Source organism: Trachurus japonicus, chromosome 9 (genome assembly GCF_045865225.1).
Source record: "Trachurus japonicus isolate A0001 chromosome 9, Traja_1.0".
NCBI classification, from domain to species: Eukaryota; Metazoa; Chordata; class Actinopteri; order Carangiformes; family Carangidae; genus Trachurus; species Trachurus japonicus.
In genome coordinates this window covers 8666660-8689804 of record NC_140915.1, presented here as the reverse complement: position 1 = coordinate 8689804, position 23145 = coordinate 8666660, and the positions used below count along the sequence as shown (strand labels likewise).

The following is a 23145-nucleotide window of genomic DNA, read 5'->3' as shown; positions in this document are numbered from 1 at the left end:
TTACTTTTAACACCAATTTTACAGTGTGTTAGAATTATAACTGTTTAATTTCATGTTTTATGAATTTTGTGATGTTTTTTTACAACCGCACATTTTAACCGGTGGTTTTGATGTTTATTTTTGTGAATGTGTTTTAATAAAAACTGAGATGGAAGGGCCAATAGAAATCAATTTTTTACCAAAATGTTGTTCTGTAGTGTTTTTTTTTTTTACTGTGTATTTTGGTCTCTTGTTTATCGCTTAATGTGTTATTGACATACAATGGTTTTAATTACGATATTTAAAAATACACTGATGAATACTTCTTAACAGGACGTGTTGCATGGTTGTAATTTATAGGAGTTACCATATCGCTTTCAGTTTGTACCCCACGGGCTTCAGCTATTCCCACCAGGAAAGCAATAATAAAAACCAACAGGTAAACAGCTGAGGGGGTGTGGACGATCAGACACAGAACATTTTTTACGTTAATAAGATTTTCACTCCAGGCAGGCATGAAACGCAGATTTAAAGTGCTTAAGCGGGGGGGGGGGACAGAGATTAAAAATCTCGCAACACTTCGCGTCCACCCCCCAGCTCTTAAGGTTTTTACGGCCTTTCTTTTAAATTAAATTTACTGGCATAAAAAAAACGCACTTAGTCATTAATAACTTACCTGGACAACATTGATATTACAAACATAGATATTGGATTTATGTTACGTAATCTTATTTTTTAAACCCCCCACATTTCTTGGATTAATAAACAAAAAAACTGCATACCAAGTTTAATGTGTGTAAACTTTATTGTGTATGTTGTGTACAATACTCGGCAAAAATTAAAATCTGTAAATAAAAAAGTTCATGAGTTTACAAACCAGTTATTTATATAGACCCATATTCAAGGTTAATAAAATGATGATGTCAGTAAAGGGATTAATAAACTATGTTTGTAAAATAATTAAACCGGTTTGTATTGCATATACCAAACTAGACGAATTACCAATGGCAGTGGATATAAATTAAACACATATGGAGGCTTAATGGATATCCTACAGATATTGGTGGTCGTTTCCTCCATTTAGCTATGTTATTAGTATTAAATACATTTATTTTATAAATACTGCAATCCAGGGTTAATTTTTTTTTCAGATTGGGGGGGGGGAGAAACAGGTTAAGTTTGATTTACATCATCAATTTACTTATGGAGTTTTAATTATGCACCTTATTCCAGGAAGAAAACTTGTTGGTCCTCAGTCTCACTCTATCCCAGTCTTCCTACAGTCACCATCCTTCTTTCGTTTATAAACATCCACAAGATCTTACACCTGAAAAGAAATTATCCAATTTTGCTAGAATTCTGTAATTAATTATGAAAGTGTGCCCTCCATCATATAAAATATTTTTTTTTTTTTGGGGTGTGTTTTTTTCTGTACCCTCCTCCCAGTTCTCTTTCCCCCATCCCCCTTCCTCCCCTCTATACCCTCTTCCTTTTCTTTTTTTTATTGCAATCTCCTGGACATGTTCCATTATGAGCATTCCGTTTTCATTCACAGGAAATACCTGATGATTTTGCTAAAAATTCAAATATTTACGCAGAGATATTTTTCTGGGTGGGGGGGGGGCGACTATGTTTATGGCTATATTAGTTTGTATTATTATTAAGATTTTTTTCTCTATGGTCTTTCTTTTACGTTTGTTATACCAGTATATTTAATCTATAGTGTGTATGTATAGGGATTTTTCCCTACTGTTGCACAAGTTCACCACGTGTTGCCATTGCTACCGTGTGCTATACTGGACATGACGGGAGGGACGCAGGCTAAGTCTGGTTTCTTGGAAAAATCTGTGTGCAGGGAGTGGATCTGATATTGTGAAAACCTCGTTCTGCCTACGGGATGAGGGAGACTTGATCAATCTTTGGTTGCAGCGCCTATATGCCAGAGTGGGGAATGCGATAACATTTGACCGCCTTTTTTTTTTTTCCTGTTTCTGTCCCATTTTTTTTTGTTTGAACGTTTGGTTTTGGTTTCTGTTGGGAGATTGTTTGTTTTTTAAAATGTAAATAATAAAACGCATTTTTGTTTAACCGCAGGAAAAACCTGGGGTTTCGCTCGGCTCGGGGTCGTAGTTTTCACTATTTTTTCCGTTTTTCCCTTTTTTTTCTTTCCTTGTCCCGTTCTAGGTTCCAAGTAGGGCCAGTGGGCGAAGGGCCTTGTCCCACAGTGGATGCATTAGAGACGGGGCAAGTGGGCACACACGTGCTATTTAGTTTACCTCCCCCGAAGGATAACATAATCTTGAAATGAGAACAAGAAGTAAGCAAAGGCCACACTCAGACTAGGGCAAAAAAGGCAGTCTAACAGAAGTCCACGTAAGTCCTGAGGAGGAAAGAGGACGTTTTTTCGAAAAAAACTCCCAGAGGAATAAACTCGTCTCGTTCAAACGTAGCCCTCTCGGCTTCCAGGTCGATGGGGAGGCCTTCAGGACCCCAGGGGACCACAGTACCTCTGGTCCGGGGAGTAGGAAATATTAAAAGGTGGCTACAATCAGACTTGTTCTCTCTGCTCGCGTTAGAAATAATATCTTTTAAAGTTTTTAATTAAAATACATAAAAGTTAAAAGGGGGGAAGAATTTGGGCTGCCCGGGGAGTTTTGGATTTGGGTGGACTCTAGAGGTCTGTGAGATTGTTGAGGAGGCTGTGGGCTGGGCAACCAGGTCAGGACCAAGAGAGGTCAGCCATTTTGGGGGTTCGTTTATGAAAAATACACTAGGTAGACTTTTTTATCCCTTGCATGGTTTGACTGGGCCAGAGTGTGTTGGGTTGGATGTTGAGTTTCGGGATTTTGGCGGTTTCGGTTACGTTTCTGTCTGAGGAGTCGTGGAAGGGGTTGGTATGTGGTTTAATGGAAATGACTATGAGACAGAAGATATGATGTGTTGATGTTTGAGACACATTTTTTGTCAAGAAATCAAGCCCAAATCATTCTTGTAAATTGTAAAAAGATTTGTGAGGCGGGGTTTGAAGCCCTTCATCGAATGTGGGTGGGAGTTTCCAGGTTTTCTGCGCCTCTTTAAAAAACTCAAAAATTAACGATTGGCAGGAATTCGTTAAGTGTTTCCTCTTTAAAAAGGGAGCCAAGTTTGTGATGTATTTGTTGGATATTTTCACAGCTCGCAGGTTTGGGTGGCGCCTTTAATTTTCCAGGCCCGCTTTTAATGGCAATGCTAACGCCATGTGAGTTTAAAATGCCAAGAAATAACAAGTAACTGCATCATAATGTCGAGAAATAGCCTAGAAATAACAATTAATTGCATTATAATGTCTAGAAATAGCCAAGAAATAACAAATAATTACATTATGTCTAGAAATAACCTAGAAATAACAAGTATTTGTGTCATAATGTCTAGAAATAGCCTAGAAATAACAAGTTACTACATCATAATGTCTAGAAATAGCCTAGAAATAACAATTAATTGCATTATAATGTCTCGAAATAACAAGTAATTGCATTATAATGTCTAGAAATAACAATTAATTGCATTATAATGTCTAGAAATAACAAGTAATTGGGTCATAATGTCTAGAAAAAGCCTAGAAATAATGGTCAATTTCATAGTAATGTTGAGAAATATAGCCAAGAAATAACAATTGATTGCGTAGAAATAGACCAGAAATAACGGTCAATTACAAGAAGACTTGGTGGAGAAAAATTCTGGCCTTTCTCAAAAAATTCAAAGCATGAAAACTATAAATTGTGTTATTTCTAGGCTATTTCTAGACATTATGAGACATAGCCAAGAAATAACAATTAATTGATTAATTTAGCCTTTATGAAAAACATGGCATTACTATGAAATTGACTGTAACTTCTAGTCTATTTCTTGACATTATCACGTAATTAGTGGCCTGTAAGTTGTTTTATCATGTGTCTATGTGTTAATTATAAATGTGTGGATCCTGTATCTGATCCAAAACCTCGTTAATAACCGTATGAAGTAATTTAACCCTCTGAGCTCGATGGATGTTTCTCTGAATGGTGAAGTGAAGACGTTTGGTTTCTATGAATCTGTAAACTTTGATCATACGTGACTCAACACGGCGTCATTTCTGTTATTTCTATGAACCTGCAGACGTTCGTGAACCCAAAACACAGTTTGTTTTTCAAATATTGGAAGAATTTCAGAAATCTGGATTCAGTTTTTCATGCTTGAGCTAAATAATCTTCATGATCTTGTTGTGGAAATTGTGGAAATATGTGTAAACTGACCTCAGAGGGTTAAAAATATTATGTAATTCTGTTGTTTAATGTAATTATTTATACTCAAACCTTCAATAAACATAATTTCTAGACGTTTGTTGTATAAATAAATAAATGTAATTGATGAGCTGATAGAATAAATAAAACAGCTGAAAGGCTCCAGTTTGTGTCTGAGGAGAGGAGGAAGAGGAGAGGAGGAAGAGGAGAGGAGAGGAGGAAGAGGAGAGGAGGGAGGAGAAGAGAGGAGAGGAAGAGAGGAGAGGAGAGGGGAGGAGAGGAGAGGAGAGGGAAAGGAGAGGAGAGGAGAGGAGAGGAGAGGAGAGGAGAGGAGAGGAGAGGAAAGGAGAGGAGAGGAGAGGAGAGGAGAGGGGAGGAGAGGAGAGGAGAGGAGAGGGGAAGAGATGAGAGGAGAGGAGAGGAGAGGGGAAGAGATGAGAGGAGAGGAGAGGAGAGGAGGAGAGAGGAGAGGAGAGGAGAAGAGATGAGAGGAGAGGAGAGGAGAGGAGAGGAGAGGAGAGGAGAGGGGAAGAGATGAGAGGAGAGGAGAGGAGAGGAGAGGAGAGGAGAGGAGAGGAGAGGAGAGGAGAGGAGAGGGGAAGAGATGAGAGGAGAGGAGAGGAGAGGGGAAGAGATGAGAGGAGAGGAGAGGAGAGGAGGGGAGAGGAGAGGAGAAGAGAAGAGAAGAGAGGAGAGGAGAGGGGAAGAGATGAGAGGAGAGGAGAGGAGACAGGAGGAGGGAGGAGAAGAGAGGAGAGGAGAGGAGAGGAGGAGTAGGGGAGAGGAGAGGAGGAAGAGGAGAGGAGGAAGAGGAGAGGAGGGGAGAGGAAGAGGGAGGAGAAGAGAGGAGAGGAGAGGAGAGGAGGAGAGGAGATAGGAAAGAAGAGGAGAAGAAGAGAGAGGAGAGGAGAGGAGAGGAGAGGAGAGGAAAGAGGAGAGGAGAGGAGAGGAGAGGAGAGGAGAGGAGAGGGGGAAAGATGGGGAGGAGAAGAAGAGAGAGGAGAGGAGAGGGGAGGGGGAGGGGAGGGGAGAGGAGAGGAGAGGGGAGGAGATGAGAGGAGAGGAGAGGAGGAGGGAGGAGAGGAGATAGGATAGAAGGGGAGGAGAAGAAGAGAGAGGAGAGGAGAGATGAGGAGGGAGGAGAGGAGAGGAAGGGAGAGGAGGAAGAGGAGAGGAGACAGGATGTGAATTTGATGTTAATTGACTGATTGGATTAAACGGGACTCAGCTTTTGAGTATTTTGGGATGTTAAATGGAGGCGTAACTAATCCGTTCCCTTGGTGATGGCGACGACGGTGACGGTGGCGGTGGTTTCTATGGTTTCACCCGTGCAGGGCGCAGAAGTCGAAGTCGGCGAAGGCCTCCTGCTGCTCGGCCGACAGGCTGCAGGGTTTCCCCGGCGGCGACAGCACCGGCTGCAGCCGCGTGAACTCGCTGTCGAAGTTGCTGACGTCCACGGACTCGGACACGGACGGCAGGAAGGGAGGAGTCATCTTCTTGGCGAGCAGCGCCTCCCAGTCGATGGTCTGCAGCCAGACACACACACACACACACACACACACAGAGAGACACGCACACACACACACACACACACACACACACATAATATTATGTTGCAATAGACTATTACTAAATTAGGCAAACATGTCAAGCTGAATTCAAGCATGTTATTACACCTGCTTTGAACATTTATGCTTTAGGTTATCTCATGTATACTCTTCTATAATCATGTAACTATTTTATAATCATGTAAAAAACTATATTACTCCTCTTGATCATGTCATGTCTATAATCATGTGGGGAGCTATGTTGTTCCTCTTGGTCATGTTGACTTATTTGCATTGTACTACTTAATATGCATTTCTATAATCTTGTTTTTTTTTGGAATAAGTGTTTGATTTAATGTGGACCCCAGGAAGAAAAGTCTGCATCATTATGTAGACTAATGGGGATCCAAAGAATACAATAAACAATAAAATTCCCCTCCTCTCCTCTCTCTTCTTCTCCTCCCCCCTCTCCTCTTTCCTCCCTTCTCTCTTCTTCTCCTCCCCTCCTCTCCTCTCTCCTCCCCTTCTTTCCTATATCCTCTCCTCTCCTCTTCCTCCTCTCCTCTCTTCTCCTCCTGTCTCCTCTCCTCTCCTCTCCTCCCCCCTCCTCTCCTCTCCCCTCCTCTCCTCTCCTCTCCTCCTTTACCTCGAAGAACTTTTCCCCTTTGAGCTCGTTGGCGTCTCGCTCTCCTGCTCCAAGTCTCTTCAGAGGATTCTTCTTCAGCAGCTGCAGACGGACGATGAAGGTGAAACACAACTTTAAAATTAAATGTTCATTTAAAATGTTTAAATCACACATTTTAATCCAGTTTTTCTATTTTTTTGCATAAATCTTTTAAATTTTATGCCTGAATTTGAGAAAAAGTGTCAAGTTTATGAGCTTTTTTCTGTTAGAGTTGGATTTTTTTCTCACAAAATTGTGATTTTTTCCTCATAAAAAAAGAAAAAAAAAGTTTTTCAAGAAAAAATTATGTTTTTTTCCCACTTCTTCTCTAAGCGTGTGTTCCTGGAAACACTCCTGTAGTGTTGTGACGTTTTGCAGAGCCTGTGCTTCAGCTGTTTTTTGAATTTTTGCACATTTGTGGAGGTGGTTTTACCTTCTGGATGATGGCGACGGCGTCCGGAGGAAGAGAGGTGGGATACTGCACGTCGTCGTTGACGATGCTGTCGAACACCTCCTCCTCATCCTCACCAGGGAACGGAGACTGACGGGAGGAAGAAAGACGTTAGAAACATCGTCCAACGTCCAAAGTTTTTAAAATTGAACTGGAAAATAATAAATAATATTAAATAATATAATAATAAACAAAGACCAGGAATAATAACGAACCTCTCCCACGAGCATCTCGAAGATGAGGACGCCCATCCCCCACCAGTCCACCGCCCGCGTGTAGTTGTCGTCGGTCAGGACCTCGGGGGCCAGAAACTCCGGCGTCCCACAGAAAGTGGAGGTTCGGTCTCCGTGGCCCATCCCTGCAGGAACAACAACGACAACGCAAACAACGCCGCCATCAGAGGCTGTGACGGTCGCCACGGAAACAGGGGTAAAACCAGTGATGGGTTTAGAGCCTGATTGTGGTAACCCTTTAATTTAGAGGCCGTTAATTACATGATAATGTTTTGAAATAACAGTCCATTGTAAGAATGCTGACCTTTCCCATAAAATTCAAAGCATGAAAATCATGTGTGATCTTTAGCCTTTATGAAAAACATTACGTTATTATAAAATTAACCGTTATTTCTAGGCTATTTCTAGACATTATGATGCAGTAACTTGTTATTTCTTGACATTATCACGTAATTAGCGACCTGTAAATTAAATGGTGACTGAGAAAAACAAATGAAAACGTTGAGATATTGACTTTTTCTTTGAGAAATTTTTCAAATCATTGGACAAAATGTTTTTAGTAAACGACTGATACATTCCTGTATTATCACGTCTGTCAGCTCGTTTACTTCTCTGCTGGTGAAGTTAACAATGATCTGTGTGACAGATGATGAGTTTTCTGTCTTAATTTGATTCCAGCGCCTCGTTAGTGTTAATAATAATAATAATAATACATTTTATTTATAAGCGCTTTTCCAGAAGCTCAAAGACACTTTACATACGATAATGTTGTTGTTTAGCCCTGTATCGTCTGACTTCGTACTTATTTTATCTGATCTGTGGTGAGATTGCAGCTGTGGCGGATCATCTGGGAAAAAAAGACTGTGAGTACGGTGGCCCTGAAGGCTCAATACTCTGCAATTAAAGAAAATATATAATAATGTATAAATAATAAGACACATAAACAAGCTGCAAATTGTGGAAACTTCTTCATCATTCTAACTTCAATCAAAAACAAAGACAAGTCTCAGCATTTCCTGTTGTGTTCTGTAGTGTTGAGCCCTCAGGGCCACCGTACCTCTGTCACTATAAAAACAAAAGAACAAAAAGTGATTAAAAAAAAAGGAAAAATAAAGTGATAAATCCGGTCACCTTCTTTACAGAGTCCAAAGTCTGTGATCTTGACGAAGCCGTCCGTGTCCATCAGCAGGTTGTCCAGCTTCAGGTCCCTGAGGAGAGAAACGACAAACAGCTCCATGAGACGAAGGAGGAGAAGAAGGAGGAGAAGGAGGAGAAGGAGGAGAAGGAGGAGAAGGAGGAGAAGGAGAAGGAGACGAAGGAGAAGGAGGAGAAGGAGGAGCAGCAGCGTGAAGACGTCGACTCACCGGTAGATGATTTTATTCAGATGCAGAAACTCGAGACCGAGCAGGACGCAGGCCGAGTAGAACCTGGACACAACAACAACAACGACATCAACATCAACATCAGGAGGAGCAGGAGGGGGGTTCTCCTCTCTCTTCTTCTCCTCTCCTCTCTATCCTCCCTTTCCTCTCTCCTCTCTTCCCCCCTCCTATCTCCTCCTTTCCTTACCTCTCCTCTCCTTTCCTCTCCTCCCCTTTCCTTTCATCTCCTCTCCTTATGTCTCCTCATCTCTTCTCCTCCCCTCCTTTCCTCTCTCCTCCCCTTCTTTCCTATCTCCTCCTCCCCTCCCTCCCACTATCTCCCCTCCCCTCCTCTCTATCCTCGCTTTCCAACTTCCCCCTCCTATCTCGTCCTCTCCTCTTTTCTTCTCCTCTCCCCTCCCCTCCTCTCTCTCCCACCCTCCTCTCCTCTCCTCCCCCCCCCTCCTCTCCTCTCTTCCTTTCCTCTCTCCTCCTCTCCTCCCCTCTCCTCTGCTCTCCTCTCCTCCCCTCTCCTTCTCCCGTCCTCTCCTCCCCTCCCCTCCCCTCTCCTCTCTTCTCCTCCCCTCCTCCTCTCTCCTTCTCCCGTCCTCTCCTCCCCTCTCCTCTCCTCTCCTCTCCTCTCCTCTCCTCTCCCCTCCTCTCCTCTCCTCTCCTCTCCTCTCCTCTCCTCTCCTCTCCTCTCCTCTCCCCTCCCCTCCTCTCCTCTCCCCTCCTCTCCTCTCCCCTCCTCTCCTCTCCTCTCCTCTCCTCTCCTCAAATAAGAACTAATATTACACAGCGATGTATTTCTGTTAGGTCGGTGTTAACCTGTGGAATAACTATGATGATGAAATAAGAATGTGTAGTTCGATTTCCTCTTTCAAAAATATATTTAAAACCAAAGTACTAAAAGAATATATATAAATTTGTTGTGAAAGTAAATGCTCGTTTCGTTTGATCTAAATCCTTATGGTATTACTCAGACCATGTAGTCTAAAAGTTGTCTTGTTGAATTTGTTTTGGTTCGATTGTTTTTTTGTTTTGTTTTTTCTCTCTCTTTATCTCTTTTCTCATTCGTTTTGGTAAAAAAGGGTAGGCATAATAAGCATGAGCTTCAGCCTACACCTTTTCGATTAGCACTCCTCATTGAATGATGAAATGCTAATCGAATAAACTGAACTGAACTGAACTCTCCTCTTCCTCCCCTCCCCTCTCCTCCTCTCCTCTCCTCTCCTCCCCCCTCCTCTCTCCTCTCCTCTCCTCCCCTCTCCTCCTCCTCCTCTCTCCCCCCCCCCCCCCCCCCCCCCCCCCCCCCCCCCCCCCCCCTCCTCACCTGGTCTGGGCCTCTGTGAACACGTTGTTGTGGATGTGGATCATCAGGTCTCCCCCCGGTAGATACTCCATGACGAAGCAGACGTGGTCGCTGGTCTGGAAGCAGCCGTGCAGGTTCACCAGGAACGGGTGTCGGGAGGCGTTGATCATCTCAAAGATCCTCTTCTCACTCATGAGGCTGTGGAGCAGCACCAGGTCACGACACTGAGTTTATAACTGAGCTGCCCAGTAAAACTTAGAATAATAATAATAATAATCATGAAATAAAAATTAAAGGGATCGTTCAACATTTTGGCAAATTGGCCCATTGCCATAATCCCTATAGTCATAGCAGCAACCACTGATGCACGTTGCCTTCGGGGGCAGTTTTTTAGTAGCAAGCAGTCTCTGTATTTCCCTCTAAAACAACTCTGTGTGGTAACGTTGTGTTATTATCTCATAGCGTGGTGAATGTGCAGGTCACAACTTGTCCACCAGAGCGTTTTGGAGTTGTTGGATTGTGTATTTGATGAGGTTGATGAGGGAAACCAAGAAATCCCATAAGCCTCCGTAGCGTAGCTCTGAGCAGCTCGCGGCTCTGCTCCACCGTTCTAAAAATAGCTTGCACCGACAATTAAAGGTAACGAACCTACTGCTATGACTATAGGGATTATGGCAATGGGCCAATTTGCCAAAATGTTGAACTATCTCTTTAAAAATAATGATTAAAAATGTTTAAATAATAATAATAAGATTAATCTAAGGCTCCTGATGCACCAACACTGAACTGTATTGTTATTGCTGTATACAAATGAAACATACAAATATACAAATGTCGTGAGTTGTTATTATTATTATTACTAGTATTTAATTACAGTGCTCCATTTTCCACATATAAATATAACAATAAAAACATGAATAATAACAATAATTCACTGACATTAGCAGTTAATCTTCCATTTTTTTTTCAATTCTTGCAGCACTATGCACTTTAATGCATTGTGTAGACTGTTTACATTTTTACTATGCGCAGAGCATTATGCATTATTATTATTAACAGTAATTTATTATTAGCAGTATGTTTTTATTATTCATACTGTTTTTTATGTATTACTGCACTATGTTGTGGCTAGTGACATGTTGATGTCTTTCACATGCTGTCTTTTGTCTATTATGTTTGTAATGCTTGCTGCAAATCCAATTTCCCTCAGGATATAAATAAAACTGAACTGAACTGAACTAATTATGAGTAATGTTGTCTAAAATGTCTCAAATCACATATATGAACATATGAAATGCCCATAATCAAATGTTTTATTTATTTCATTTATTTATTTATTGAACTGGGACAGTGCACATCAATCAACATGTCAGTTCTATGTGCCAGAGTTAGCCACAGTGGCTTATGTATGTATCAAATGTATGTATATGGTACATAAAATATCTAAAGAAAAAAAAATACATTTAAAATTATTTGTGTTTCTTATAATAATTTCTAATTAATTTTAAACATGATTATCTTCCTGTTAAACTCCACTGTTGATCATATAAACACACACTGACAGGCTTTAGAGTGGAAAACTATTCATGTAACATGTGTCTACAAAAGAGAAAAGCACTTATGGACACGTTTATTATAATTTAAACAAGTATAAACTGTAAAAATCATATAAATAAACTAGAAAATTTCCTCTCGGGAAATTTTGAATGGGCCACGGGAGCTATTGCGGGTTGTGCCATCTCTGTCAACATGGGAATCAAACCCACGATCTTAAGGTCAAGACAGAGCTGATCAGACAGACACATGATCATCTTTCTATAAGCACTGATATGGAGGAGCTGTAACCACATTAGGTTACCTGTGTGTGTGTGTGTGTGTGGTAGTTAGTGTGTGTGTGTGTGTGTGTGTGTGTGTGTGTGTGTGACTGTAATCACATGAAGCTGGCTCTAGAGTCTGTGTGTGTGTGTGTGTGTGACTGACTTGACACATAGTTAGTTAGTAGCTTCATCCTGTGTCAGTCTGATTTAGCTGTGTCTGTGTTTATAAACATTTAAACGAGCGCCAGGTGGATTGTTTATGAAGTTAAAGAGCTCTGGCCTGAGGATCAAAGAGGTTACCACGGCGATAGGGGCCCCCGCAGGCTTGAGACAGACAGAAACGTGGAGAGATAACAGCCATTTTCTGCCTCTAAACCGGCCTCACAATTAGGCTTAGCATGACAAAACGGTAACTCCTATCAGAACAAAACACAGATCAACGTTGCTCTAAGGACTTACTGAAAATTTCGGTACGATTTGGTGTTTCTACAGTAAATATTTTGGCGACGCTGGCAGTTTTAAAACATCAGGCCGTTCTGCTCCTCTCAGAAAATATTTGTATTGGACTCAATGAGGAGCAGACAGACGTTGGCCGCACTCAGAGGCTGATTCTCTAAGTTCTGTAAGTCTCTCTGATATTTTGAGCACATGACATGAGAGATAAACAAGTTTTGTCTTACAAATTCTGAAAAAATTATGTCTGTAGAGTGTTAAATTGTGGCCGTGGTGGGGCAATTTATCCAGAAAAAATACAGAATGTTTCTTCACTCTCTCCCACTCTAAACCGATGATGTCACGCACTCTGACACGAACATTTCCATGCAATAAACACCCATTATAATCTCATAATTTCTCCAAAAATGATCATGGTCATTGATCAGGGATTGATCAAAATCTATATGACCTATCAAAACGTGGAGTAATACGACAATACACAAGACTTGTGTCTACTGTTTAAAGTTTAAATGGAGTCTCTAGGTGAAAGTATGCCTGAGCAGTAGACGTTTGTTAAACTCCAATGATTGGTCTTTTTCGGTCTTTTTTTTCCGCCCGTCCCATTGACTTACATGCAAAAATTTTGCGCAGTAAATCGCGACTTACGTCGCGAAAAATTCGTAAACTGTTGAGAAAAGTAATAGCACACCGATCCCGATCAAGCCGCACGTTTTGATATATAATATGTCCTGCAACTCTTCGAGTTGCAGGACTAGTAGCGAACCGAAAAAGCGTCCGGAAGATGAAGGAGAAGAATAATAAGAAACTAGAAAAAGATAGCATTTCCTGCAGAAAATGCGTGTGAATGCTGAAAGCAGCTGAACGCTGTTGCTGAAGCAATGCTGAATGAGCTGAAGAAATTGTTGAATCAATGCTAAATTAGTTGACGAAACTGCTAAAGCAATGTTGAAAAGACTAATGCTAGAGTAGAGTACAGTAGAGAGTAGAGGAATACTTTATTCATCCCTAGGAGGGAAAAAGCTGAAACATATAACTTGTAGTGTGAGATGAATGCCTTTTTAAAGGTAAAAAGCAGTAGAAATGCTAAAGGGAGAAGAAAACATTGAAATTCTGCATGTTTAAATGTAATGGTTAAATAGTTGAAATCTGCAGCTAACCTGACAGGAAGGACAACTGATGAACCAGCACTAACATAGCCGAAGCAATGGGTCTGAGAAATATATTTAAAAGTAGAAGATGTGAGACTTTGTATGAAATGGCTGGGAAATTACTTGAATTGTCAAAGAAGAGTTTAAAAAATTCCTGAATTTGGAAAAAAGTTAATGCCTACTGAAATACATTGTAAACTGACAGCAGAAGAACATTGTTGAAGAATATAGATCATTAGCATTAGCTGAGGAGTAGAACATGTAAACAGCGGGTTTAATGGTGTGAAATGGTTGAGAAGAGCCTCAGTAGTTTAGGATACGTGTAAAACAATGTGTTCAACATGACCAAAATGGGGAAATGTGTATTTTCAGTTTAAATAGCTAAAGAACAAAATGAGCGAGCAACGAGTCCATTAACTACAACAGGAAGATAGAGAGGTACATACAAAACAGTCAGACAACTGTAGGAAAAGTGTGTGTGTGTGTGTGTGTGTGTGTGTGTGTGTGTGTGTGTGTGTGTGTGTGTGTGTGTGTGTGTATGGTGTGTGTGTGTGTGTGTGTGTGTGTGTGAGTGAGGAAGATATACAAAAAGTTCTGACCTGACAACTGTATGAAATGTGTGTGTGTTGGACGTGTGTGTCTGTTTGTGTATGGTTAGTGTGTGTCCATTTGTGTGTGTGTTTGTTGTGTGTGCATGTGTGTCTGTTTGTGTGTAATTGTGTAAATTGTGTATGTGTTTGGTAAGTGGTTGTATGTTTGTTGGGTGTGTGTGTGTGTGTGTGTTTGTGTGTGTGTGGTAGTTAGTGTGTGTCCATTTGTGTGTGTGTGTGTGTGTTGGATGTGTGTGTATGGTGAGTGTGTGTCCATTTGTGTGTGTGTGTGTCCATTTGTGTGTGTGTGTGTGTGTGTATGGTGTGTGTGTGTGTGTGTGTGTGTGTGTCCATTTGTGTGTGTGTGTTGGATGTGTATGCATGGTGAGTGTGTGTCCATTTGTGTGTGTGTGTTGGATGTGTGTGTATGGTGAGTGTGTGTCCATTTGTGTGTGTGTGTGTGTGTGTCCATTTGTGTGTGTGTGTGTGTTGGATGTGTGTGTGTGTGTGTGTGTGTGTGTGTGTGTGTGTGTGTGTGGTAGTTAGTGTGTGTCCATTTGTGTGTGTGTGTGTGTGTGTGTGTATGACCGACAGACAGTCAAACAGAGAGAATGTGTGTGTGTGTTGCCATGGTGACGTTGCCATGGTGAGGTTACCATGGTGAGGTTGCCATGTTGAGGTTACCATGTAACTGTTGGCTGGTGGCTTTAAGGTATGGTGGCAGCTTTAACCATAGGCTTTAACTGCTCTGTGACACCCTCAAACAGATCTAATGTACGACAAATCTGTACTTAGTACGAGCAAAAGGTTTACATTTTCCGAACCATAAGACCTTGCTGAACACGTCCGTGTCACTTTGGTGTTTCTAGAGTAAAAATTGTTGATTGTGTCGCAGGTTGGAAACTTTGGGACGTTTAGAAAATCAGCGCCTACTTTTGAATGGGAGTCAATGAGAGGAGGGAGGGAATTGGCCGCACTCAGAGGCTCCCAGTTTAAATTGTGTAAGTCTCTCTGGTTTTTTGAGCACATGAAGAGATCAAGGATGAGCTTGTCTACAAGCATGCCCGAAATTATGTGTGTAGAGTGTAATCTGTGGCCGTGCTGACAGGATAGAGAGAAAAATGTGAGAGGATTTTTAGACCCTCTGTCACTCTACCAACTGCCAACGTCCGAACATTCCGTCCCATTGACTTTCATGTTAAATCTGAATTTTGTCAGAAATTTTAATGATTTTAAAACTATACATATATCTGAAACTGTTGAAGATATCAATAAGCTGAGATATAGCTGAATAGTTGAAAGGTTTGTGAACAGTTTAAAAGTTGAATGAAGTCTGTAGCTGAAAGTATGCTGAAGCTATTAGAGGCTGAATGAAGCAGAAGATTTGAAGAGTTTGAAGACTGTTTCAATTCATTTCCTATGGGAGAAAAATTGCACAAAAAGTTAAATATTTTAAAAAGTATAAATAGTATGAAAGAGAAAAATAATAGCATAAATGTCCTGAAAAAGCTGCACATTTTGATATATGAATTTTTGAAATAGCACAAAGTATGAAGAAGTAGTTAAACACAGAAAAAGGGAAGAAGACTCAGAATAATAATAATAATAATAATAATAATAATAAGTTTAAAGAAACAAAATGGCCGAACAGAATAACAATACTGTGAATGCTTCCAGCATTCACACTAACTAGAAAATGCATTTCCTGAAGGAAATACGGGTGAATGCTGGAAGCTGGAAGCTGAATGAGCTGAATAAATTGTTGAAACTATGCTGAATTAAGTTAAGAAACTGCTGAAGAAATCTTGAAGAGATGAAACAATATATGAAGAGTATGAAATGGTTTGAAATTACTTGAATTGTTGAAGATCAGTATGAAGAAATTGAAAGTCTGAAGTCTACTCGGATTTACTTAAAACTGACAGTTTGAAAACATTTTTGAACCATTACTAATGTAGATTAAACAATATCTGAATAGTAAAAGTAGAAGATGAAAAGATGGAGGATGTATGAAATGGGTGCTAATTACTTGAATTAATGAAGAATAGTATGAATGAATTGAAAAAGCTTGAGTCTACTCAAACAAGTTTAAAAACTGGTGGCTTGAAAACATTGTTGAACCATCACTTAATATATGAAAGAATATCTGAGGAATAAAAGTAAAATAATATAGAAGTTGTTACAATCCTTTAAAAGGTAAGGATTAAGTTAGAATAACTACATCATATCTGAAGGCTAAAAGTCGAGCATGTAAGAGTAGAAGGGTTGAAATCTGAAATACGTGAGAAAAGATTAAAAAGTAAAACTTATAAGAAGGAAGTTGAATTTGTATGAAATGTTTGGAAAATTGCTTGAATTTTGAAGATTGGTGTGAAAAAATTAACATTTCAGTCTACTCAAATGAATAAATATATTAACAGCTTGAAAGCATTTGTTGAACAAATATAAATAAAGATGAAGCAATACCTGAAGAGTATAACTTGTCAGCAGGAGGCTGAATGATATGGAATGGATGCATTTGTTGTTATTTAAAACAGTTAGAATTTTTTTTTTGAACCATTACTAATATAGATGAAACAATATCTGAAGTGTAAAAGTAGAATAATATAGAAGTAGTTACAATCCGTTAAAGGGCAGGATAACTACAACATATCTGAAGGGTAAAAGTTAAACATGTTAATAAAAAGTTTGAGGAAAAAATGTAGAAATCCTGCATCTTTATAGTTTAAACAGTTGAATGGTTGAAATCTGAAATAGGTGAGAAAAAAATTAAAAAGAAGAACTTATAAGAAGGATGTTGGAAAATTGCTTGAATTTTTGAAGATTGGTGTGGAAAAAATAGGTCTACTCAAATGAATAAATATATTTAAGAGCTTGAAAGTATTTGTTGAACAAATATGTATAAAAATGAAGCAATACCTGAAGTTATAACTTGTAAGCAAGAGACTGAATGATAGGGAATGGATGCAAATCCCAGAATTGTTTTAAGTGTAAAAAATAGTGTGAAAATATAAATTTATAAATGAAAAATATGAAACTCCTTACATGGTTGAGAAATGGCCTGAATTGTTGGAATTAATGAGGAAAAAGTCAAAGTCCTTCAAAGTAAAATGTAAGGATTGAAGGTGGAAAAGTCTAAAGTCAGGACATGAAGAAGCTCCAAATCCTGAAATATCCATTATGAGAACTGGGGTATATATAGAAATGTGGGTAGAGAAACAAGGAAACAAGGAATGAAGTAAAAAGAAAGAGAAAGGGAAGTAGAAAGAAAGAAAGAGGACTGAATGATGTGGAATGGATGCAAATGCCAGAATTGTTTAAGATACGTGTAAAAAAGGAGTGTGAAGATATACATTCATAAATGAAAATGTGAAAGTCCTTAAATGGTTGAGAAATGGTCTGAAATTGTTGGAATTAATGAGAAAAAGTTCAAGTCCTTCAAAGTAAAGGGTTAAAGAGGAAAGTCAGGACATGAAGAAGCTCCAAATCCTGAAATCTCCATTACAAGAATAAACTGAAAATGTATGTAAGAGAAATAAATTATTAGAGATGTTTAAAAATTCCCCTCAAAGATATGAACTCATTTAGAGGCTGATTTATGAGCTGTAAGCCAGTTTGTCTCTGTGTCTGTGTGTCTATCTGTCTGTGTGTGTGTGTGTGTGTGTCTCTCTCTCTGTCTGCACCACACAGAGCAGAGCAGTGAGATTTGAGCTCTGTGCAGCTCCGAACAACAGCCTCTGAAAAGAGAACCGTACCTCTTACCAAGAATGTGGTCATGGGACTATCGGGGCAAGGAGACCTTCCTGAGCGAGCCAATGTGCATTAAATGTTTGTAGGGCAAAAACTTTTCTCACCGTCGCAAGAAATATAAGGAGGTCATTTTCTGCTTTTCTCAGAAAATCTGCTCCTACTTTACAATGTGAGTCAATGAGAGGAAGAGAGGGAACTGGCTGCACTTAGAGGCTCCAGTTTTAAATTATGTTAGCCTCTCTGCGTTTTCGAGCACACTGTGAGACACAGCACATGTTTGTCTACCAAAGTGGGGGAAAATTATGTGTCTAGAAAGAAATTTGTGGCCGTGGTGACAGGATAGAGAGCAAAGTGTCAGAGGATTTTTAGACTCTCTGTCACTCTAGCTGATGTCATCACCACTCTAGCTCTGAAAATTCCGTGCCATTGACTTTGCATGTTAAATTTGAATTTTGTCAAAAAGTGATCATGAACAGTTGAAGGGTACTGATCAATAACGGTAGAAGATATGAAAAAGTTGAATATACCGTGAATACTTGAAAGTTTTGTGAACGTTTTAAAAGTGGAATGAAGTCTGTAGGTGAAAGTATGTTGAAGCAGTTGAAGTTCAAAGAAGGAGAGGATTTGAACAGTTTGAAGACCGATTCAATGTATTCCTATGGGGAAAAATGTTTCAATAAAGTTTGAATATTTTGAAAAGTATGAATGATATGAAAAAGTTGAATACATCCCATGATCTCCTGAAGAAGCCGCACGTTTTGATATATGAATTGTTTGAATAGTAGAAAGTATGAAGAAGTAGTTAAGGGCCAAAAAAGGGAAGAAGTAAGAATAATAATAATATTAATAACTAGAAAAAGCATTTCCAAGAATGGAAATGGTGTGACTGCTGACAGCAACTGAACGCTGTTGCAGAATTAGCAAATGCAAGCAGTGATCACCATACAAATGTTTGACCAAGGTTGGAATCGAACCCACAACCTCTTGGTCATTAGACTTCCACTCTGCCTCTAGGCCACGGTGCACACGCAGTTGCAGAGACTGTTGTCTGTTAATGATCTGCACACTGTCAACATCAAGAAAGCTTGAGAGTCAAGCTTGAATGACTTAGAATGAAAATTTCTGTGAATTTCAGGCTGAGAGCAGCAGTTTCAACATGAAGCAAGTTATCAGAAGTCAACAGAGGACGACTGGGAAAATAATTCACTATAATTGTTGTTGAGGCAAGATTTGAACCAGCAACCTTCAGGTCTCCAGACCAGCAAGCTAACCACTAGGCTACAGACAGAGACAGTATGTGAGGGTAAAGAAAACCTTTGATAAGAGGATCACTGGCTTCTGCTTAAAAAAAAAAGTAAGGAATCGAACCCATGACCTCATGATCAATAAACCTTTACTCTGCCACTTCGCCAGAGAGAGCACAGACATAGCATGTTGCATTGTAATGTGATGATGTGCTGCAAACGGTGGCAGAATCAATTAATGCGTCTCTTAACAAACACCTGTAACCAACTGGACTACAGACAGAGTTGTGGAGAACTCTCAGCATTGGGCTGAATGAGAGCAGAGAGCTCCCTGGCTGCATTTAAAAAATATTTAAAATTATTATCTAAGTCTCTTTGCATTTTTGACCAGAATTTTAGCCAGAAGACAAGTGTGGCTACAAAACTGGAGAAAATAATTTGTCTAGAGTTTAATTTGCAGAAAAAGTTAAATATTTGAAAAAGTATAAATAGTTAAAAAGAGAAAAGTAATGCCGATAAAGTTCAAAAAAAGCTGCACGTTTTGATATATGAATTGTTGAAATAGCACAACACCTAACACACTAACCATATGGCCACAGAGAACCTGAGTTACAATGAGCTTTATACTATGAGGAATCAAAGACTGTCCAATGACAGCTGAATAATTGGAATCAAAAGTCAAGCAATGATGTGAAATGACTAAGGCAGGAATCGAACCCATGACCATATGATCACTAAACCTTTACTCTGCCACTCGGCTACAGAGAGCACACTGCTTTCAAACCTGTTGTCATTCATTGTAATGTGATGATGTGCTGCAAACTGGTACGAGTAATCAAGGAGATAACAAACACCTGTAACCAATTGAAGGCGGGGGAGGAGAGCAGAATTCAACATAACATAACAAGAGTTCTTCCCTTGGATTCGAACCAGTGACCTTAGGATTGGCAGGCAGTTACCCTAACCCCTACACTACAGAGGAGTTGTTAAGAAGAGAGGTTGAGACTTTGATGAATGTGAGATTTTTCAATGATGCTTAAAACAAAAATAAATTAATATAGATTAGCCACACCAAGTAAGAAGAGGACTTTTTTGTGACCTGTGACTATTTTTTGGTGAATTAAAATGAATTAAAAAGCACTTAACAGCAAGTTACAAAGTTGAGCTCCTTCTCCTGCTGATGTGAAAAAATGCATTGAGCTTAATGAGAGCAGAGAGCTCCCTGGCTGCATTTAAAAAATATTTAAAATTATTATCTAAGTTCTCTTTGCATTTTTGACCAGAATTTTAGCCAGAAAGACAAGTGTGGCTACAAAACTGGAGAAAATAATTTGTCTAGAGTTTAATTTGTTGGCCATGCTGACAGTTTAGCCAGAAAAACTCTAGAATGTTTTTTTGCCTCTCTCCACTCTGACACCACTCTGGCTCTGCTCGTTAGACGCAATACACACACATTATAAAGCTGAAAAAAATCAGAAAAAGTTAAATATTTGAAAAAGTATAAATAGTTAAAAAGAGAAAAGTAATGCCGATAAAGTTCAAAAGAAGCTGCACGTTTTGATATATGAATTGTTGAAATAGCACAAAGTATGAAGGACTAGAAGAAGACCGTAAAAAGGCGGAAGAAAATGGCCAAACAGAAGAACAATAGTGTGACTGCTTCAGCAGTCACACTAATAATAAAGATTTGAATAACAATAGTGTGAATGCTTTCAGCATTCACCCTAACTAGAAAATTTCCTCTCGGGAAATTTTGAATGGGCCACGGGAGCTACTGCGGGTTGTGCCATCTCTGTCAACATGGGAATCAAACCCACGATCTTAAGGTCAAGACAGAGCTGATCAGACAGACACATGATCATCTTTCTATAAGCACTGATATGGAGGAGCTGTAACCACATTAGGTTAACTGTGTGTGTGTGTGTGTGTGTGTGTGTGTGTGTGTGTGTGTGTGTGTGTGTGTGTGTGTTGTGTGTGTGTGTGTGTGTGTGTGTGTGTGTGTGTGTGTGACTGTAATCACATGAAGCTGGCTCTAGAGTCTGTGTGTGTGTGTGTGACTGACTTGACACATAGTTAGTTAGTAGCTGCATCCTGTGTCAGTCTGATTTAGCTGTTTCTGTGTTTATAAACATTTAAACGAGCGCCAGGTGGATTGTTTATGAAGTTAACGAGCTCTGGCCTGAGGATCAAAGAGGTTACCACGGCGATAGGGGCCCCCCGCAGGCTGAGACAGACAGAAACGTGGAGAAAAACAGCCATTTTCTGCCTCTAAACCGGCCTCACAATTAGGCCCTAGCATGAGAAAAACGGTAACTCCTATCAGAACAAAACACAGATTAACGTTGCTCTAAGGACTTACTGAAAAATTTCGGTACGATTTGGTGTTTCTACAGTAAATATTTTGGCGACGCTGGCAGTTTTAAAACATCAGGCCGTTCTGCTCCTCTCAGAAAATATTTGTATTGGACTCAATGAGGAGCAGGGACAGACGTGGCCGCACTCAGAGGCTGATTCTGTCAATTCTGTAAGTCTCTCTGATATTTTGAGCACATGACATGAGAGATAACAAGTTTGTCTTACAAATTCTGAAAAAATTATGTCTGTAGAGTGTAAATTGTGGCCGTTGGTGGCAATTTATCCAGAAAAAATACAGAATGTTTTCTTCACTCTCTCCCACTCTAACCGATGATGTCACGCACTCTGACACGAACATTCCATGCAATACACACCCATTATAAACTCATAATTTCTCCAAAAATGATCATGGTCATTGATCAGGGATTGATCAAAAACTATATGACCTATCAAAACGTGGAGTAATACGACAATACACAAGACTTGTGTCTACTGTTTTAAAGTTTAAATGGAGTCCTCTAGGTGAAAGTATGCCTGAGCAGTAGACGTTTGTTAAACTCCAATGATTGGTCTTTTTCGCTCTTTTTTTTTCGCCCGTCCCATTGACTTACATGCAAATTTTTTGCGCAGTTTTTCGCGACTACGTCGCGAAAAAATTCGTAAACTGTTGAGAAAAGTAATAGCACCCCGATCCCGATCAAACCGCACGTTTTGATATATAATTTGTCCTGCAACTCGAAGAGTTGCAGGACTAGTAGCGAATCGAAAATCGTCCGGAAGTGGAAAAATAATAATAAGAAAAAATCCACACAATAACAGTAGTGCCCGGGCTTCGCCCGGGCACTGGTCCCTGCAGCTATTTCATAGCTGTTGGGACCAGTGCCCGGTGCGATTGCCCGTGGCCCTAACTAGAAAAAGATAGCATTTCCTGCAGAAAATGCGTGTGAATGCTGAAAGCAGCTGAACGCTATTGCTGAAGCAATGCTGAATGAGCTGAAGAAATTGTTGAATCAATGCTAAATTATTTGACGAAACTGCTAAAGCAATGTTGATAAGACTAATGCTAGAGTAGAGTAGAGTAGAGTAGAGTAGAGTAGAGTAGAGTAGAGTAGAGAGTAGAGGAATACTTTATTCATCCCTAGGAGGGAAAAAGCTGAAACATATAACTTGTAGTGTGAGATGAATGCCTTTTTAAAGGTAAAAAGCAGTAGAAATGCTAAAGGGAGAAGAAAACATTGAAATTCTGCATGTTTAAATGTAATGGTTAAATAGTTGAAATCTGTAGCTAACCTGACAGGAAGGACAACTGATTAACCAGCACTAACATAGCTGAAGCAATGGCTGAGAATATATTTAAAAGTAGAAGATGTGAGACTTTGTATGAAATGGCTGGAAATTACTTGAATTGTCAAAGAAGAGTTTGAAAAATTCCTGAATTAGGAAAAAAAGTTAATGCCTACTGAAATACATTGTAAACTGACAGCAGAAGAACATTGTTGAAGAATATAGATGGAGCATTAGCTGAGGAGTAGAACATGTAAACAGCGGGTTTAATGGTGTGAAATGGTTGAGAAGAGCCTCAGTTAGTTTAGGATACGTGTTAAAACAATGTGTTCAACATGACCAAAATGGAGAAATGTGTATTTTCAGTTTAAATAGCTAAAGAACAAAATTAACAGCAACGAGTCCATTAACTACAACAGGAAGATAGAGAGGTACATACAAAACAGTCAGACAACTGTAGGAAAAGTGTGTGTGTGTGTGTGTGTGTGTGTGTGTGTGTGTAAATTGTGTGTGTGGTAGTTAGTGTGTGTCCGTGTGTGTGTATGGTGAGTGTGTGTCCATTTGTGTGTGTGTGTGTGTGTGTGTGTGTATGGTGAGTGTGTGTCCGTGTGTGTGTGTGTGTGTGTGTGTGGTAGTTAGTGTGTGTCCATTTGTGTGTGTGTGTTGGATTTGTGTGCATGGTGAGTGTGTGTGTG

At 39.8% G+C, this 23145-nt stretch overlaps 1 protein-coding gene across 1 annotated transcript in view; it reads right to left on the bottom strand.

Annotated features, from left to right (window-relative positions):
* Positions 1-5531: 5531 nt before the first annotated feature.
* The window catches only part of LOC146980941 (serine/threonine-protein kinase N2-like), a 64881-nt gene continuing 47267 nt past the window's right edge, over positions 5532-23145 (bottom strand). The window contains exons 13-19 of the mRNA XM_085785853.1: positions 9828-10004; positions 8498-8560; positions 8265-8341; positions 7116-7258; positions 6883-6990; positions 6432-6512; positions 5532-5764 (exon numbers count right to left, since the gene is read on the bottom strand). Coding sequence (XP_085641979.1) covers positions 5561-5764; positions 6432-6512; positions 6883-6990; positions 7116-7258; positions 8265-8341; positions 8498-8560; positions 9828-10004 — 853 coding nt within the window. The 3' untranslated portion in view covers positions 5532-5560. The remainder of the gene's footprint in view (positions 5765-6431; positions 6513-6882; positions 6991-7115; positions 7259-8264; positions 8342-8497; positions 8561-9827; positions 10005-23145) is intronic.